General features: G+C 40.3%; 1 protein-coding gene across 1 annotated transcript in view; it reads right to left on the bottom strand.

The window, feature by feature from the left end:
* Positions 1 to 12,264: 12,264 nt before the first annotated feature.
* Positions 12,265 to 12,755, bottom strand: part of zc3h3 (zinc finger CCCH-type containing 3) — an 87,304-nt gene continuing 86,813 nt past the window's right edge. The window contains exon 12 of the mRNA XM_014340678.2: positions 12,265 to 12,551. Coding sequence (XP_014196164.1) covers positions 12,520 to 12,551 — 32 coding nt within the window. The 3' untranslated portion in view covers positions 12,265 to 12,519. The remainder of the gene's footprint in view (positions 12,552 to 12,755) is intronic.

Raw genomic sequence — 12,755 nt, 5'->3', positions numbered from 1 at the left:
GTTTTGCCACATTTCCAAGGCCTGGCATGTATAGAAATCATGTTTGTTCTCCACGGCGATGAAAAGGACTCAAAGAAGCAGAACAGCAATTCAAACAACACACACATCTGTTTTGCTCTGAATTTCAGCTCAGTGCGAGACTTGACACCGTGCCATCACTGAGTCCACAGACACTCGTAGAAAGACCAAATCACACAACACAACTGTTCCCACCAGCATGCACATTCTTATGGCTGCTGTCCGAACAAGCGAGTGAACTCAGCACACTAAGAAATCCATTAGCGATGATCACAGAAACTTTGGGAAAAGAGAAACTCTAGTTTTCCTGTGGAAGAAATTCAGAAACGTTCAGTTTGCTAAATGCATTGTGTGAAAAATGGAAAGACACCAAGGAAAGGAAAGCTAAATTAGGATGAGGTGCTGGATGGAGAGATGAAGGTGACAGAGTGTCAACTTCAGAGGGAGTTCAGTACCAGCAAACTGCATTTATTTAAGTAATTTGTTTTTATCAGTTTTGGCTTTTTGTTGTTAAAGTTTAATTATTATACCTAAGAAAATGTAAAATTATTTGAGAGTTAAAGGGGTAAAAGATGTTGAAATTTACTTTATATATTTATACTTTATATAGTTTTCTTATATTGAGTTATGTTTACTTTTGTCTAAACACAGTAAAATTCTGCTCTTGCTTCATTTATAATTTCTACTTTAATATTTAAAGTAAAAAAACAAACATTTCTCTTGTGGCAAATCCAAACACTCATCAGAGTTGTGTGACAGAGAAAAAGCATACCATATCTTGTCTGGTTTTCTTTTGTTTTGGTGAGTCGACTTCTTAAATTCTATAGTGACATTTTTTGGGTGGCGGAGACAGGTGACTGTGAAAACCTTCAGCAACAATAACTTGAAGGAATTTTTTTCTGTTTGACTTTATGAGTCTCTCACATCATTGTGTCAAACAGAATTGCAGTGCAGGAATTTTGGCCCAATCTTCGTTATAACATTGCTTCAGTTCATTGCGGTTTGTGGGCATTCATTTATGAATGCCCACAAACTAAGCTTTGGCTGCTGAACAGATGTCCTCACAATTGACTCTAGAGTATTTTGGTATGCAGAAGCGTTCATAGTCGATTAAATCACTGTAAGTTGCCCAAATACGGTGGCTGCAAAACAAGCCTAAATCATCAAGCCTCCTCCACCGTGTTTGCTGTATGATACGGTGCTGGTATGAAGTGTTTTTGCGGATGAGCTGTGCTATGGTTTGATTTTTGCATTTTGTTCAGGTGCAACTTTGCAATGTAAAGCTGTGCTGCCATGACCTTTTTATCCTGGCAGCTTTTCCAAACAAGAGCTCCTAGGAAGAATGGACATCCCAGCATCCCAGCAAATGATTGTAGCAAGATGTTGTCTGCATGCAATTCAATTAAGTTATCTTTATATAGCCCCAAATCACAACAACAGTTGCCTGAATGTGCTTTATTGTAAGGTAAAAACCCTACAATAATACAGAGAAAATCCCAACATTCAGATGCCCTATGAGCAAGTGCTTGGCAACAGTAGGAAGGAAAAACTGCCTTTTAACAGGAAGAAACCTCTAGCAGAACCATGTTAATGGTTGTGCCATGTTCATGCATGCTCAATAATCCAGGTAAAGAAATCCCAGAAAGTTGATTCTGTTCATCTGGATGCAGAATTTTGAGTGGAATGAATGTTCATCACTCTTCCAAATGATGTCTTCAGTCTAATCTGACTGCAGGTTTCCCCAAAAGAATAAGCAGTACAGATGGATGAGGATAAATGACAGTGATAAATCTCACTAACTTTGATGTAAGGAAATGGAAGCTTTGTTACAAAAGATACAAAAACATTTTTGGACTCTATACATAGCTACTCCCTTCATAAAAAATGTACAATAGTTGATTTTGGATTTGCAATAAAAAGCAAAGCTACTTTGATTTACAGGCGTGCCAGTTGCTCTCTGCTAGTCACTCCATCTGCCAGTTTGAGGTTGAAGTTTGCTACCATTAGCTAGTAATTAGAGCTCCACCCTCTTATCTAAATATGCTTAATTCTGTCTCCAAGAAAACAACCACAGGAGAGGCCAAAAAATTGTGTGATGTCACAATGATTACATGATTCCATCTTTTATACAGTTTATGGCGTTGAAACAAGCAACATCTCTGCTCATCCCACCAGAGCTAACACCAATCTAATTCATGTTATGGATATAGTAAATGGACTGATTCTTATATAGCACTTGTTTAAACCCAACAAATGACAAACAAGTACAATTACTTTTGCTTACCACTCAGTTGTCATATCAGTGTGTATGTGACATTTCACTTTTAATGGCCAGTTTGACTGGATTAGGCACGCCTTTAGCGTACTGTTAGCGTACTGTTCAAGCTTGTGTTACTGTAGCTCAGGATTCCATGTCTGTCTAAACACATGTATACAATTGCAATATATTTTAATATTTTGTGTATTCATATATCTGTCCATGTCTCATGATCTATCTGGCTTGTTCCTGTAATCGTACAAGAACAGCCACGCAGCTTTCCTTTTTGACAGCTCAACCTGTCGGTCCATCCAGTGATGATGTTGTTATAGTAACAGGGCATAGAAACTTAAACTAAACAGCAAAACCCCAGAAGAAAAATAAATAGGATTTTTAGAACCCTTGAGCACTTTTTCACAAGCCAGTTCTGTCAAATCTCCAACACACACTCTCACACAAACACACACCCGATGAAGGATCACAGTTGACCTTTCGTTTTGTCTCTTCGAGTCTCCATGGACAGATGATTTCTCTCCCTGTCTTCTCTCCATCTCGTGCGCTTTTACTAAAAATTGAAATATTGATCTTAATTAGAGTTTGCCGAGCTCAGCAGCTCATGTTGAGGGTTTTAGACAAGAAGCAGCAGACATCTGTCTAAGGCACTTACATCTTCAGCGTAAGAGAGCAGCGTGGGTGAGGAGGGGGGAGGAAGGGGAGGGAGGGAGGGGATGTGTGGTGAGAAGAGAAGAGTGATGGCTCCCTCTCTTCTGCTTTTTCTGAGAAACATGTTAAGCTCTCCATCTCCGCTCGCTGCTGTCAATACCACTGAGAGAGAAGTCAAGTGAAAAGTGACATGCACACACACAACTCAAATACCTATCCTGGCAAAATGTATTCATCACAGTCTGACTGGCAGTTTTGTGGCAATCTGTACATGAGCAAAAGTTTTTAACTTGGTCACATTCATCATCTGAAGGATCTCAACCCCAAGTACGTCCTTGATGAAACAAACAGTGTCCTAAAGAAAGCAGTTCTCTTGTCTATTTGAATAGAAATACTTTTAACTGGGCTCAACATTCACTCTCAGTATCCATTAGTGCTGTAAATTTGAAAGTGAGGACCTTTCCAGAGTAGTAAACAACAGACTCACGTTATCGTGTGAATCAGAATAAGTGGTTCTTAAACTGATGGGCTTAGAGACACTGCAGGTGAGGTAAGTTGGATGGCAAGTAGCAAAATGCATAAAATGAAAACAACTGGAATAAACATGTTGTATTTTAAAATTTACAGTTTCACTACCGACCACTTCAGCCTGGCATGGACACTTTGATTGATAGATGTACTGCATTAGGCCTCACCTCCGCTAATTTGAATAACTGAATTAGACCTCTCTGCTTGCAGCTTTTAATGCATTTATTGGTCCGTTGCTTGGCAAAAGTTAGCCGTTATTTCTGTTTGTGCGATACCCTCGTATAATGGATACTGCTTGGTAGCTTAAGAATGCCATCTGCACTGTAATCTGGACACAACCTTGTTAAAGTGAATTGTTAAATGTTGTCATTTTTATGCTTATTGTTTCAAACTGTGTGATCAAAGACATTCCTTTGTCTCTGACCACCTCTTCAGCCACTCTGGTGCTGGGGGAGGTTTTTATTGTAAGCACATCCTATCTGAAAGATCTGTTTCTTGTGTTGTAAGCTTCCTGCTTTTATGATCCTTTTGGTGAGCAGGACCTGATGGTCCAATTTTATTATGAAGAATTATTTGGAGGAATAAAAAACAAACAAACAAACAACCCCCCCAAACAAAAATAAAGAAATAAATCAAGAAAACCAAACTAGACCTGTTGGCTACTGCCATAGAGATTGAAAATGTGACATCATTCAGGGGTAAAACCGCAAAGGATTCTGGGAACTCGTGGCAAGAGGTACTAGCGCACGCAGGCTTTCAATTGAAATCAGTTACACAGCGATAAAAAGAAACACAAAAAAATGCCGACGGGTAAAGAGATCGGTTGTTATCAGATTACGTCGTTGAAGAGAAATTGTTCAAGCCATGTTTCCGAAGTAATAAAGAGCCGACGGATGGCCTGGATTGTAGCCATTCAAAGACAAAATATAACGTCCCAGAACACTCCAGCTCACATGTTAGTCTGCTCCAAGCATTTCCACAAAGGTCAGTGTTTTTTAGTAGTTAATACGTCATTTTCATAACATCTGTCCTCTCTGTCCAAAATGGTTTGAAAGAGGAGTGAAAGAAGCCATCTATGTCCACTGTGAGCGACCATCTTTGAACAGAGGCGGGGGTTTACGACACCAACTCTCTGCCATCTATAATCCAGTTTTGAGATCCCTTCCCAGACGCCTTAACGCCCACTCACATCCTGGGCCATCTGACCTCAGGAATTCGCATGATAAGGTGGGGCCAGGTTTCACAATGAACACACCCGAAACTCTGGCTGATTGGGAGCCACGCCCAGTTTCCCACCTTGGCTCAGGCGATTAGAGGATCATCAGGGGGTCCTTTTGTACCTCTGGGGGGGGTCACTCCCACTAGGTTTATCTGGGACTCCCCACCATTTGACCTTAGAACTGAAGAAGCTTCTCGGATGAGAGGTGAAACGTCTTCAAGCAACTTAAAGAAGTCCAGACGCTTTTCTTTGCAAGCTCCTTTGACTACGATGACCTGGATGACTGAGAACCTTCACAGACATACAATTACAAATGGTTATTGTAAGGTACTGACATTATTTAATCTAAGTGATGGGTACGAAGCAAAACTAGCTTTGATACACAGAGTTTTCCAATACCTTGTTCTGCCAAGCACATCTCACAATATCAGATTTTTAATACAAATGTCAGGGTTCCTGGGTCGGTGACCCAGTGTTTTCAGTTTTGTCACATTTAGGTTATGTTGCCACATCAATGTTCTCACTTCCTGCTTTTCCTGTGTCAGCTCGTCTCTTGTGTTATTAGCCAGATTATGTTTAGCTGTGTACTCACCGGTCTCTCATTATCATCCTCATCAGTCTGTGTATTTAAGTCCTCTGTTTCCACTCGTTCACTGTCGTGTCATTGATGTTAATGTCGTCTCTCCGTATGTATATTCAGTTAGTCAGCCAGCCATTCATCCAGTCTTTCAGCCAGCCAGCCAGCCAGTCAGTCCTTCGTTCCTGCCCTGTTCATCCACGATTCATAATAAACCATCTTCAGTTCTTCACTATCCACCAGTCCTGCGTTTGGGTCACTTCCTCGCCTCCACACACGACACTCCTGACAACAAGAGTTACTGAGTGATTCTTTTATTTTTTATTTTTATAAAAGATATAGATCTCAAAGTCTATAGAAAATGTGAAATAATGGTATCAATAAAAAGTTGTTGTTGTTTTTACTAGTATAAACAACTGTCAACAATATGTGCTGTACTTAAATTACACATAAAAATGATGACAGTACAGCAGAGCACCAACTGTAGAGCCATCTGTGAGTCAAGGTGGAGGGAGGAGCTTGACTCAAGCAGCAACCTGGCTGCATCCCTGTGAGTGACTTAGTTTGTTGTGGGAAGTTAGACAAGTTGCCACAGCAACAGAAACATACGGTGAGGCTATAGGAAAGTAGTGACTGAAAGAGATCCAAGCTAAACTGGAAGGTGTCCATAACCCTAACTACACATACGCATAGTTTTAATGAATTATTCATTTAGTTTCAGTATATTGTCACACCCTATGATACAATATAGCCTACCAATTTCCAAAGTTGTTGTCACATCACAAAATACACAACTCCAGCTCTCCACTGAAAAACTCAGAAATGAGCCACACTGTCACACTTAATAATGGATTGCATTTATATAGCGCTTTTCAAGGCACCCAAAGCAGCTTTACAATTCCACTATTCATTCACTCTCACATTCACACACTGGTGGAGGCAGCTACAGTTGTAGCCACAGCTGCCCTGGGGCAGACTGACAGAAGCGAGGCTGCCATATCGTTCCATCGACCCCTCTGGCCAACACCAGTAGGCGAAGTGTCTTGCCCAAGGACACAATGACCGAGACTCGAACCGGAAACCTTCCGATTACAAGATGATCGCCCCCAACCACTTAGGTGACATGCTCCCTTGCTGCCATCAACACAGCCAGAGGGGCTTAATCCCTTATTTAGTTTGTCAAATTAGCAAAGCAGTGTAAACATAGACGTGCGTCATCAAGTCCAGTGACATTCTGTCATGCAGATACTCTCCCAGGATAGATATTCAGTTAGAGGCTTGTTTCATAATAAACTCCATTGTGTTGATCATAACCGGGGAGAGCAGTGAGTACCTGCGCATAAACACTTGTTAAAAGGAAAAGCTGACTTTCAGAGGAGCTGCTGTTGAGAATAAAAAAGTTAAAAGTAACACAGTTATAATAGGATCATGTGAAAAGACACCTAGCTGTGTTTTGCCAAACACATCTCACAATATCAATATCTGATCTGAAAAAGAAGAAGTGCTCAGACATACAATAAAACACTCTTCAATGCCTCTATGTGATTCTTTTCATGTGCTGGATGGAGGCTGTTAGGGCACAAGACATGTATAAATATGTGATTGTATAGTCACGATCTAGCTGTGTATCAAAGTTGTATTAAGTGTCAAACTACTTTTTTGTTGCCATCACAACTGCAAGGTTAAATAGCACGTTTATGATGTAAAACACACACACACAATTTTTCGTTCCCATGAAGATGTTTAATACCGTCACACACACACACACACACACACACACACAACACACACACACACACACACACACACACACACACACACAGCAACCACACACACAGCAAACAGAGTGCAAACAGTATGGTTAGCAGTAATAGCACATACAGTAACTAAAAACAATACAGTGGGGCAAAAAAGTATTTAGTCAGCCACCGATTGTGCAAGTTCCCCCACCTAAAATATGACAGAGGTCAGTAATTTGCACCAGAGGTACACTTCAACTGTGAGAGACAGAATGTGAAAAAAAAATCCATGAATCCACATGGTAGGATTTGTAAAGAATTTATTCGTAAATCAGGGTGGAAAATAAGTATTTGGTCAATAACAAAAATACAACTCAATACTTTGTAACATAACCTTTGTTGGCAATAACAGAGGTCAAACGTTTACTATAGGTCTTTACCAGGTTTGCACACACAGTAGCTGGTATTTTGGCCCATTCCTCCATGCAGATCTTCTCGAGAGCAGTGATGTTTTGGGGCTGTCGCTGAGCAACACGGACTTTCAACTCCCGCCACAGATTTTCTATGGGGTTGAGGTCTGGAGACTGGCTAGGCCACTCCAGGACTTTCAAATGCTTCTTACGGAGCCACTCCTTTGTTGCCCGGGCGGTGTGTTTTGGATCATTGTCATGTTGGAAGACCCAGCCTCTGTTGAAGGTTTTATAATTAATTTTAAGTTGAAAAGGCCAAGGCCCGATAACTTGTCATTAGTGATCAGGACTGACCAATATTTAAAACAATAGGCAAGCCCAAAGAACTCCGTGAAGATTTAAAAAGGTAGATTTACACGAGCTGGAATGGTCTAGAGCCATTTCTAATTAACTGCTGATTCCAAGATCATCAGTTCAGACAATTCCAAATTAAGTACAAGTTATTTTTGATGTGTCACCACTTTGACAAGCTGTGTAAGAAGAACCAAACTCTCACCCTGAGATGAGAGGAAATGTTCAAGAACAACCCAGGAACCACCAATGCTGAAGCCTACCAAGGAGCCAACCAAGAAAGAAGGCCACTGTTCCAAAACTGACAAATTAAAGCTTGACTTGAATTTCAATTCAGTTTTATTTATATAGAACCAAACAACAACACTTGTCTCAAGGTGCCTTATAAGGTAAAGACCCTAGAGTAATTCACAGAAATGGGGAACTATGTAGAAAAATGGCTGCAATTCCTAAACAGTTAAGCAGGTGGATGCCCCTCCCTGAGCCTGGTTCTGCCAGAGGTTTCTTCCTGTTAAAAGGAAGTTTTTCTTTCCCACTGTCACCAAGTGCTTGCTCATAGAGGGGTCACCTGTTGGGGTTTTGTTACAATCTAAAGCACCTTGAGGCAGCTATCGTTGTCAATTACTATATAAATGGTAAATGGTCTGTATTTGTATAGCGCTTTACTTGGTCCTAAGGACCCCAAAGTGCTTTACACTATACACAATCATCCACCCATTCACACACTGGTGATGGCAGCTACGTTGTAGCCACAGCCACCCTGGGGCACACTGACAGACGCGAGGCTGCCGGACACTGGCGCCACCGGGCCCTCTGACCACCACCAGTTACTATAGCACTATATATATAAAATTGTATGTAATTGCTATTAGATTTATTCATGACTCACAATTTAAAACAATCCTTACTTACTGTATTCATCCTCTGAAACAAGTTGCTTCAGCTCATATCTCTGTAAGTCAGCTTTCTTCTGATTGGTTGTATCTCATAAAGAAATGGTCTGAACAACATGTAGGTGTGGCTACTACGCTTACAGAGCTGTGTACCTGGGATAAACATAATAGGGTATCTGGTCTCAGTGACCTCATAATAGCTACTTTGAGTCAGGTGTTTCAAATAAAGATGGAAATACAGACTCTTGTTATTTTTCCTTAGTAGTGGGTCTCCAGCAAAGATCACCCAGGAGCTCAGAGTGAAATCTGGACAGAGAAAAAAAAAAAAAAAAAAAAAAGAACCCAGAAAAACACCAGCAGAAATCTCTGTAACTTTCTAAAATCTGGTTAGAAAAAAAAAAATAAATCTATTAAATCAAAGCTACAAAAAAGACTAAAGCACGTTTGCTTTGGACGTTTTGAAACACTGATGGGAAGTGTTTTGTATTAGGGATACTACAGAAATCCTCCCCAGTCCTGTGCTGTAAGAAGTGCAGCTGTAAGCAGCTGTAAGAAGTGCCTGAAAATTTAAAAAATAAGTTTAGAAATAATGTTTTTAATTAGTGCAGAAAGTTCACCATTGTTTTCCTTTGGTATGTGTTTTTACGGTGTCCTACCAAGGTATGAAGTAGTGCAGCGGTCCCCAACCTGTTTTGCGCCACAGACCGGTTTATGTCCGACAATATTTTCACAGACCTTTAAGGTGTCACGGATAAATACAACAAAATAAAACCAATACTGGTACCAAAAAAAAGAAGATTTATTCATACACACGGGAAAAGACCCAGGGAAATCAAGTTAATGATAAACATTTTAGTGTTAAACAAATAACACTAAAAACCGATAAAAACCCTGAAAACCATAAATTTCACACCCGAGCCCCAACTCTCGTATCAAACAACTCACGGATCGGTACCGGTCCGTGGCCCGGGGGTTGGGGACCGCTGAAGTAGTACATGTGTCACACTGACTGTTGCCATCACAATGCTTTGGTTAAATTGCAGGTTTGCCTCATAAACCACAGGATAAGGTGCCACACTTGTCACACTCACACACAAAAAAATGTGTGTATTATAGATTCAATGCAACTGAGTGTTATTACAAAAATGGAGACGGCTGGAAGGTAAGTGCTGAAGGTTGTTTCAATGTCAGAGGGAACTATTAACACTTAAACATGAAAACACACGTGGACCTCGAGTTAATAATTTTTTGCCATATTTAGTAAACCTGACTAAATAGGTTTAGTCAGGTTTAATATAATTATTATACTTATATAATTATACTTTAGAGTGTGCCTAACTGTGTGTTAGGGGGCATCCTATACTACATTAGAGTAGTGCTTGTGTTACACAATGTCAGTGCTGAGGCTTCGGACTGTAGGTGGGGTGATTTCAACATTACAGGAATATTCTGAGTATGGTCAACATGAAGATTAACTGTGTTACCTTTTTAAAGTAACTGAGATGATGGTGTACCTTTAAAAAACAAATAAATACATACATAAAATAAAAATGGCAAGAGGAACATATGTGTAACAAAACAGAGGTGCAAGATAAGATACTGGACAAGTGTAATATCTTAGCTCTATACAGTGTGTGAGAGATTGTGTGTTGTACGGAGGGTGAACTAGAAGTTTGGGCCATATTGACATGATAGCATTACACAGTTCCTGCAGATTTGTTGGCTGCACATCTACGATGCTGACATAGTCCTGAGTCTTTCATCCAGTGTTTTAACATTTGTATCCTATTAATTAATTTATTTTTAATCTTTAGTTCTGGTTCCATTTGTATTCTGGCTGCTGTTTAAATTTTAAGTATTCATTTGTATTTACTTCTTTGAGTTTAATCCATCTTCTCTACTGTTCCATTGTATTTTCTTTTATGCATCTTTGCGTTTCCTTTTTAGTTGCTTACTGTTTTATTTTGAAAGGCATGCGTCTTTGGTGCTTTGTAATTAGTTTTACTTCTTGTGTATATATTGTCCAAGTCTGCCCTTGTCCTTCTTTGCGTTGTCCACATTGCTGTGTCTCCCTTGCTCTGCTTTCCCTGAGTTTCCAATGCATTTTCTGGATGTTTGGACTCCTTGATGTGGTGCCCGGTTATCATCTGGATTTTGGACTTTGGGATTTTCTGGAGCAAGAAGCATTAAAGCTTAGTTGAAGTGTATTCCTGTCTCAAGAGTCCTGCATTAGGGTCCATAAAGCTTTTCCTCCACACAGTGTTTCATGACAGATGTGAAGCAGTAATACTGCAACAAGATGTTCTACTTTCTTCCCCTTTCTGATGCTTCATTTGAACAGGTCCATTCCTACAAGCCTAAATGCACTGAGTCACAGCCATGTGATTGGCTGATTAGAGATGAGGTAGAATAGGTTTACCTAACAAAGTGGTCTATAAGAGTGTGCATGTATACTTCAGTCAAGACCACTGTAGTCAAAAGATCATTTGAAATGGAAACATTATATATTTGGCAGCTCAGAGCATACATTGAATTTAAATGTAGGAAAAGGAGCAGTGTGATCCCAGCACAGAACAGAGGAGCTGTCAGTGACATCAGATATGACATCTCTGTGGAGAGCATCCTCACACAGAACATCACATCCTGGTTTGGGAACAGCTGTGTGAAGGACCAAAAAGCTCTCCAGAGAGTGATCCGTACAGCAGAACGCTGCTGCAGGATTGCTCTCCCCCCGCTTCAGGACACCTACACCAGGAGATGCCGGACTAGAGCAGTGCAGATACTGAAGGACTCGTCCCATCCTGGCAACAAACTGTTCCAACTTCTGCAATCCGGTAGAAGGTCCCGCATCATGGAGATTCCCCCCCATTACACACACACACACACACACACACGCCCTCTCACATCATCCATAACTGACTGAGATAGGACCCTCTTCTAGACACTAAACCCACTGGCACAATGTACATTTCAAATTCCTTTCATTTTAAATATGTTTATATTGTCTATTCTGTAAAATAGATTGTGAAATGTACAGAATTCACCTGCTTGCTGCATACATGCTACTACTGCACATTTACCTAATGTATATATTATATATAATCCCCCCCCCCTCTGCTTTTGCACAAGTCGAGGAGCGTGTCAGGTTACATTTCACTGTGTGTTTTACTTGTATAACTATGCATGGGACGAATAAAGAACCTTGAACCTTGATAAGTCAGGCACTACATGAAAGGAGGAGCTGGGGTGGAGATGAGCTGCAAAGTGTCTTGCAGATGTGCAGCCACTCTAGGACCTGAGCATGACTTTATTTACTGTGTATGGACGCTGTGTATGGAGAAAGTGTCTTTTCTGCTTTATGTGTTAAAGCTATAGTGGCTAGGAGCCAAACACAGGCGCACACAATGTGGCGAAGGTGTGCTTATGTTTCTCATCTCCAGAATTTAAACCGTTTTTGTTGCCACCACCTGCCAAGCTCCCACAAACCCTCTAGGGTCATTTCACAACACCACAACTCCAAATCAATTCAGTTTTATTTCTGGCTTGTCAATTCACAACAACAGTCATCCCAAAGAGCTTTAGATTGTAAGATAAAGATCCGGATTCAGATTAAAAAAATAACCAAAAAAAACCAACTGACAACACACATTCAGAGTTAATACTTTATTTCTTTACAAAACTGGCATTGTAAACATCTAACTGATATGCAAAACATGTTCATAGACAAAAAGCATAAAACTTTCAGGCCCTGAGTGAACTCATTCAAGATGGATACATGTGCCAGGACAAGCCTGAGCTCAGAACTCACATAACACTAAACCTGATAAAATCCTTTCGTGTCCAGTCCCACTGGTTTCTGTGATCTTACAGACGAGGCTTGATCTGCAGTTTTTTCTCTGTGGAAGAAAAAAACACCCTGAAGATTAGGAGGAAAAAAAGAGTATTTGCAAAAATTAAATGACAAAAAGGTCCAGTTAGAAAATGACAAATTGTGTGTTTGCTCATGTGCAACTGACTCTGTTGAATCCTGCTCAAACATTGAGTGATGACATCTCAGTTGATGAGCAAATGAGGAAGAAGATAGAAACAGTACAACAGCG

Source organism: Haplochromis burtoni, unplaced genomic scaffold (assembly GCF_018398535.1).
Source record: "Haplochromis burtoni strain Fernald_Lab_line unplaced genomic scaffold, NCSU_Asbu1 Contig_316, whole genome shotgun sequence".
Classification (NCBI taxonomy): Eukaryota; Metazoa; Chordata; class Actinopteri; order Cichliformes; family Cichlidae; genus Haplochromis; species Haplochromis burtoni.
This window is presented reverse-complemented; position numbering and strand designations above follow the sequence as displayed.